This window comes from Carassius carassius, chromosome 2, assembly GCF_963082965.1.
Source record: "Carassius carassius chromosome 2, fCarCar2.1, whole genome shotgun sequence".
Lineage (NCBI taxonomy): Eukaryota > Metazoa > Chordata > Actinopteri > Cypriniformes > Cyprinidae > Carassius > Carassius carassius.
The window spans coordinates 10,779,574-10,787,563 of record NC_081756.1 but is presented as its reverse complement, the minus strand read 5'-3'; the positions used below and the strand labels follow the sequence as shown (position 1 = coordinate 10,787,563).

At 36.4% G+C, this 7,990-nt stretch overlaps 1 protein-coding gene across 1 annotated transcript; it reads left to right on the top strand.

Moving 5' to 3' along the window:
• Positions 1 to 1,477: 1,477 nt before the first annotated feature.
• Positions 1,478 to 3,739, top strand: LOC132096678 (uncharacterized). The gene is made up of 6 exons (XM_059502205.1): positions 1,478 to 1,648; positions 1,771 to 2,124; positions 2,261 to 2,335; positions 2,908 to 3,033; positions 3,201 to 3,232; positions 3,390 to 3,739. The coding sequence occupies exons 1-6, from the start codon at positions 1,615 to 1,617 to the stop codon at positions 3,516 to 3,518; spliced, it is 750 nt and encodes a 249-aa protein (XP_059358188.1). The 5' UTR covers positions 1,478 to 1,614; the 3' UTR covers positions 3,519 to 3,739.
• The last annotated feature ends 4,251 nt before the right edge of the window (positions 3,740 to 7,990 follow it).

Below are 7,990 nucleotides of genomic sequence, written 5' to 3'. Positions count from 1 at the left end.
ATACCAGATGTCTTTTAATAATCACATCCTGATTAGATTTTTAGTAAAGATTATGAAAATTACAGATGAGTTTGTATAGGTTTACAGGACAGTGTGGAAATAAGCTCTGAATGACGCTCTGCATTGTTGCTTAATTTTGATTAAGCAACAATGAATCAATCCTCAAGAGGGAGCTAAAGCTTAAAAAATAGAAACCATTTACATTTACACTCCCCCGTCTATATACAAACATGCCATAATACTATAATATTATAAATACACAAAAATTTAGAATTATATTAGATAATATTTTATAATATTATGCTAATATTGTTATATATAAACAACCTAATTGTTCAATATAGCAGCAGATTTTTAATACCATATTAAGGCCTCATGGGTTTGCTTGAGGTTATTTCTGAATAATAAATAAATAAATAAAAACTTTGTGTCTGTAGATATGTTGATTGTCATGTATGGGTGTGTTCTTTTTTTATAATAATAACAATAATACTTATTGTCAAATAATAATACTCATTGTGAAGTTTTCCATTTCCAACTTTCCATTTCTAAAGTTACATATAGTCATTTATTTTAAAAGGTTTTAGTTTTGTTCCACATAGTCACATGTTTAATATGTGGTTGCCAGGAACACCTACTCACGCCTGCAGTGCAAAGGAGGTCTGAACATGCAATGGTCTTCTGCATTCTCACTTTTCCGATGAATTAACACTGTGGTTGTGAAACATTTCAGAGGCAGTGTTACACCTATGACTATAAAAACAAACAATTGCGCCTGCACTTTCACTCACATGTACACACAGGATGTACGTCTGTCCCGCTGTGACCTGTTTTTTACAATTACTAAATATGGTGCTAATGTGGTCGATAGTCACTTCTGAGGACCATCTTTAGAAAAACAAGAAAACCACAAACTGTTTTCACGCAAGCAGGACTTCATCAAAAAAAAAAAAAAAAAAAAAACTTTTAGATTTGTGGCAAGTTCACATACTGCGATCTTATGTATGCATTATGTGTAGTCCATGATTTATTTCAAACATTAGAAGTATAAAATATATAACCTTTAAAGAGAATGTAGGTAGTATTTTCAATGTCAGTTTTTATTTCAAAGTACTAAAAATAACATTAATCTTTAGACTTGATTCCATTTAGACTCATATGTATAAGATTTTGCCATCATTGAATATTGCCACATATAGTATTGCGGACCTTCTATATAATCTATTACGACATAAAAAAGGCTCATTGAACTACTTTTTATAAGTTGATGGGAGTTCTGTAATTGTCTATGTTTCATTGAAAATCTGGAGACTGACATAGTAATTAAAATGTGATATGAAACACTGATGTCTTCACAAACTAATCTTGCAGCCTCTACATTTGACCATGGCCAGGAGCAGAGCATTTGACTGTCTTTGATTTGTTTATTACAGACAATACAGTGACACAGTCATTGATCATCACCCCATATCTTTAGTAACACTTTTGCTTCAATTTGGGAGTGGAGTGAGAGATACCAGATTGATTTCAACCAATCACAGTCTTGGTTTGAGTGTCCAATCACATCCCATGCAAGTCTTCTAAAAAGCATTTTACACATTCATTGCTTCAAACATGATCATTTGGGTCATTTTGATCTTTTGTGCTTGTAAGTAGATTTTTTTTTCTCTTTCCACTGTTGTAAATATCTTAAAATGTATTTATTTATTGGTCAATTCCAAGCATGCATTCATACTTAGTGTTAAAAATGAAATTTCTTTTCTGTTTCAGCTGGAGGTCGACCTGACAACAGTGATGAAATTGTCTCATTACGAACATTCCAGCTGGGAGATGATGTTACAGTCAAATGTTTCTTGAGAAAAAAAAGTTTAGCCAACACAATGGTTTGGTATAAACAGAGAACTGATCAGATTCCTCATCTTATTGCATTTTCACAAATTTATTGGAAAGATATCCAATTTGAGAAGGAAGTTAAAAATGGGAGATTCAATATTTCAGCAAGTGAAGATTCTTTTCACCTCAACATCAAAGCTACGACCAAGGAGGACATCGGAAAATACTACTGCGGGACAGTTTTCTTGAATAGAATAGAATTTATTTCTGGAGCACATCTGATGCTAAAAGGTAAAATATATTCAACATGCTATTGTCTTTTACATTTACGTACAATTACGTAGACTATTTTAACTAACTTCTCTTGTTTGTAAGTCATTTAAAACCAATAGTCTAATCCCTGACATCTTTATTTGCTACTTCTAAGGAACTGAGACCAAACACCTTAATGTGGGATGTGAGGAGAAAGAAGTTGTGAATAGAACCACTTTCAAAAATACTGGTAAATTCTTCATTTTATTACTATGACTTAACTACCTGATACCTGAGTCCTTTACTAACTGAATTTTTTTAACTGTCACCTCCACAACAGTGATTGCATAAAGTATCTGTACCCTTAAGACACACTTAAAATTGTGTGAATTATATTGCATTTTACAAATTATACAACCAAGAGGCTTCAGCAAACATAACTGCAGTTTTAAGCTATTTTTCCATTCACTTTTCACCAACAGGTCTTAAAGTTTGTTTATTGAATCTATTAAGTCAGTTCTAATCATGTTTAAACCGGTGTAATCACATACCTATTGTTTTCTCATTTAAAATGTAAAATTGTTTGAGAAATGTTTCACTTGAAAAGGATGCTTGCACTTTTTCTTGAAATTAATGCCATTTGGTTTGATCTTGTGTCTACAAATGCAATGACATTCAAACACTAAAAATATATGGTTTAAATATCTAAAGTAATGGAAAAGTATCTGCAGAGAACATAATGCTCTATGCAGCAATGTGTTCACAGAACTTTACTATGAGCAGCACGTCGTTACTTTATTATTTTTTTTCTCTCCATTTCAGATAACAGTAATCCAAAAGTATGGGATCCTGTGTTACTTTGCTTGATATCCTGCAATGTTGTGTTTGTAATGGTAATAATCATACTTTTGGTTGATTATTATAAAAACTGGAGAAAAAGGCAAAAAGGTAAAATTCCACCCTACTTTTTTAAGCAGAGTTTAATTGGATAGGATAGTGGTATAAAGTTTTACACAATGTAATATCAAAATATTGAAATATTGTAAAACAATTTAAATATCCAATCACAAAGATTCATATCAAAGTTTAACAATAATTTTCTGCCCATTTTGAAGGATCTAAAAATGTAGCATCTCCATCATCTGAGGTAATTTCAATTTTATTGTTTTTAAATGAAATCAGTTTCCTAATATATTCTCATATAAACATCAAATCCCTTAAAAAATAGTGCTACATATATAAAAAGGAGTTTTGGCTCTCAAGCAGAAAGAAAAAAAAAATTATATGCATTTTTTTTTTAACAGATTGGAGATACAGATGTGAATTATGCGGCTGTGAATTTTGCCTCTGTTCCTCCGGCCAGAAGATCAAACAACAGACATCTAACTGAATACAGTGAAGTGATCTACAAGCCAAGAGATCACATGTTTTAATGGAGTTTCTTCACAAAATGGTTTTGACTTGCTGTCAAAAAAGTAGATATTGAGCTATATTGCTAAAAATATAAATTACTGCAACTTATACTCAAAAATATCTATTTTTTTCTGTGGCTTGCAATTTAGAAAAACATTTTGTCTGTAAATGCTGATCGATTAAATAATAGATAATAAAAAGTTTCAATAATAAACAACAGTAGAATCTGTTTAAACAACATAGTGGACATTTGTAGTTGAAGACAAAAATTATATTTATGAAATATACCATAGCAGTGGTATAACACTTCTGCACTTTTGATTTTAACAACTGCATGACAAAAATAAAACAATGAATAATGAATTACTATCCTATTCAGGTTTGTCTAGTTCTTCAGCTGGAAACACTTCCATAGTCTAAATGATGCCTCTGAAGCCAACCCTCCACCTTAGCTGAAGACATCTGTATATCATCTTTATCGACACGTGAGGACATCTCCTCTGTAAGGAAATAAAAACAAAGCTTTAGTTACCTGACATTCTTTAGACTGACTGATATATATATATATATATATATATATATATATATATATATATATATATATATATATATATATATATAATATTAATAAACTTTAATAGGTAGAGTACCCGCTAATGATTATTATGAAATTAAAAGTTTGAAATTTTTCTTTGTATAATTATTTTCCTTTGACTTACCATAGACATCCAGAAATTTTTGCCCATACTCTATTCTAGAGCTGTCTACTGCTTCCCGATGATTTCATTCCCTCTCAAGTGCAGCTTTTAGCTGGTGTTTCTTGACAAATAATCCTGCATTTATTTAACCAAAATGAAGTTTACATTCAAAATACACAAAATATTAAACATACAACCTAGACGTTAGGTCCAGCTATACCAATTCCTTTTCTGACAACTGGGCTCATTGTTTTCTTCTTCTCTTTCATCATAGTGTCACTCCTCTCCCATTCTTCATTAATTAATTTCTTTACATCCTCAACTTGAAGCAACTCTGAATGCATTTAAGTTTTTTGAGACTTCTTTTTCCTTCCCTGATGTTCTTCTTTGCTGTTCAGCAAAGCATTTTTCAGATTCATTTCATCAGTCTTCTCAAGTAACTGATTCATTAGGGTGCAGTCATCTTTAATGCTTTTAAAAACATCTGTTCCATGGTTTGCTTCCAGACGTCATCTCCAAGTGGTCTTAAGTTTTCTATTATGACTTCCATCTGCTCCTCTAAAAATCTACGATCTCGATTAGGAGTGTCAATGGTCCACTTGAGAGAAAGGTGGCAGCAGTGCCATTTCTAGGCATAGGTGAGCTAGGCTTTCACATGGACAACCACCAGCTGAAGGGGAGCAGCAAAGGATTAAGTAGCTGCATTGATTACTTTTATGCCAATGATCAGGCTTTTATGTAGTTTGGGGTAACAAAGGGTTTTATTGGGTTGACTGAAATTATAATGCAATAACTGACACTTTAAATCAATGTTTCAAGCAGCAACAAGAAAACAATTGAACAAGAAACCGATAAATAAAAAAAGTATCCATTGATCATTTTGTGTGGCGGCGTAACTTTCTGCACAGCTTAGTTTGTCCAAGGCTTTTTATTTGCTGTATGTTTTATTTTTATTGTATAAAAATAGAATTAGAATTAATTTAGATTATAATTATACACTATTTGCTTAAAGCTGTTGTAAAGCCAATAGTTTAACATTGTTTTAAGTTTGTACATAAAGAAATTATGAATTCATCAACTCATTTATCACAAGACTTGTATGGGAAAATGACTTCTTCTCACTGGTCATTCCCGATGGTTTTAGGGGACAATTACTTCTCATCGCCTCCTGTCGATTCAAAAAATAGTACAACGGCAAACACAACAAGTACAAAGGCCTCGTCCATTTGGGAAGGTGTGTGCACAGTCAGCGTTGGGTCGCGATGTGGAGCCAGGGGCGAGTATAAATCCCGCCTCTCGTGCCTGCTGCTTGAGAACACACTCAGAACAGTTCGGACATTGTGTGAATCAGAGGTAAAAAATAATCCTGATATAAATACTGTTCAGTTTCTTGCACAGCCTGATCGTTTTGTGTCTTTACACATCAATGTATCTTCACGAGCCACAGGGTTTAATTTGGTCTTCTTTGTGTATGTTTTTTTATTGTATGTTTTAGCTGTAATTCCCATTCACATCCATCACAAGACTGACAGACTTCAACGGTTTCTGTTAAAAACTGGAAACTGACCTGCATTTTTATTTTCTTCCAGTTTTCCTCTCTTCTCCAAAACCTTCAGTTCCCTATAGCAGTTGCTTTCTCCTCCACATTTTTCAGTTTAATTTCCACATCTGTCAGTTTTGTGGCATCAACATCAAATAGTGGACATTTTTTTCATGAAAAATCTTATATCTCAGAGTCCCTTATGTATTAAGGTCACTGTCAAAGCCAATATATCTGTTTCCAGATTTTTGAGTAAGCTTGTTAAAGTTTTTCTCTTCACGTTCTACATACTGTTGTATAGTTTTGTTTTTCAAATATTTGAGCTTTGTAAATACTACTATGGTGTGATTCCAAATATAATCACCTGTGAGCTGCATGTGACCTTCAGCTGATTTCCTGTGCTTGTCTGTGAGAGCAATATCAACCTCTATCACCAGAAGAAAAACATGAAGTCCAGGCGGACAGAAAGTGGTTCTCTCAATAAGCTTCACTTTCACACTCACCTAACTGGTCAGTCTTCCACCAGACTGGGCTGTCCACAAGAGTGATTTTCCTGTCATTTTTGTTTCTTTCCATCTTTACACACTGTGTGACATTTGGTTATGTTTAACATTTAAAAATTAACGTGCAACATTACTCTTACCATTATGAAATCCTCAACTGTTTAACTACTTATTTCATCTGAATTATATTTATTTATTTATTTTTTTACTCCAGTAGATAACCGAGATGCAGATTAGCCCCATTTTCATTACACAATGTAACATGTGAGCTTTGAAAGTAATGTCGGTTTCATTTACCTGGACGAGGTGTCTGCCGTAACAATAAAAAACGTCCCTAGGTTACGAATGTAACCCTAGTTCCTCGAGGGAACGAGACGCTGCGTCGAGCGCTTTTGGGGAACGCCTTTGGGAAGAACAACTCTGAATATCGTGTGTAATCAGTCCAATGGAAGAGCTTGACGTCACAGGCGGGGTTGATGTAGCGACCAGGAAGCTATAAAAGCACGTGCCGTGCAGCTGGCTTCAGCTTCGAGTAGGGAAACAAGCGCCGGCAGGGGTACCGGGAGTATGGCTCTGCGATGCAGCGTCTCGTTCCCTCGAGGAACTAGGGTTACATTCGTAACCTAGGGACGTTCCTCTTCAGGAACTCGAGCTGCGTCGAGCGCTTTTGGGAAACGATGTGCCAACGCTGCCAGACTACCAAACCCCTGCCTAGTGTGTATCCGAAGAGCACAGCTAAGGCGAGAGGACAGAAGAGCCAGGAGCAGCTCGCATATCAAGATTGTAAAATCTGGCAAATGTAGAGGGCGTGGACCATCCCGCAGCGTTGCAGATGTCCAAGAGGGACACACCTGCTAAAAAGGCCTTAGAGGCCCCCATATCCCGAGTAGAGTGAGCCTTGGCTCCCAAAGGAAGGGGAAGACCAGAGGACTCATATGAGACGTTGATAGCCTCGACTATCTAACGACTAAGGGTCTGCTTAGAGGCAGGGGAACCCTTTTTAGGAGGACCATAGCAAACAAGAAATTGGTCAGATTTTCTCCACAGGGCAGCTCTGTGGACGTATGCATCCAGTGCTCGCACAGGACACATACAGTTTAGCTTCACCTGGTCTGGCTCCCGAAAGGGAGGAGGACAGAAGGCCTGCAGAACGATAGGCTATGGTGTAACAGAGGGAACTTTAGGAACATAACCCGCTCGAGGGTATAAGAATGCTTTGGCCATACCAGGGGCAAAGTCTAGGTAGTTAGGGGCCACCGAAAGGGCCTGAAGGTCTCCAACTCTCTTTAGAGACGTAATCGCCAGTAACAGGGCAGTCTTAAGGGTCAGATGTCTGTCTGAGATATCTTGAATTGGTTTGAATGGAACTTTACAGAGAGCCTCTAATACCGCAACCAAGTCCCACGGGGGAATACAGGACCGTACTGGAGGTCTCAGCCTCAGTGCACCACGGAGGAAACGTGTAACTAGGGGGTGCCTACCCACTGACTGACCATCGAAAGGGACGTGGTAAGCAGCTATGGCCGCCACGTACACCTTTAGTGTGGAGTGAGTTAACCCTGCAGAGAGCCTAGCTTGTAGAAACTCGAGAACTGTACCAACTGGGCAGTTAACAGGGTCAAGCTGGCGGTCTCTGCACCATGAAGTGAAGAGTTTCCACTTCAGGGCGTACAGTTTCCTCGTAGAGGGAGCTCTGGATTTGAGGAGGGTCTAAACAACCTCGGTTGAGAGACCGGAAGCTATGAACTCTG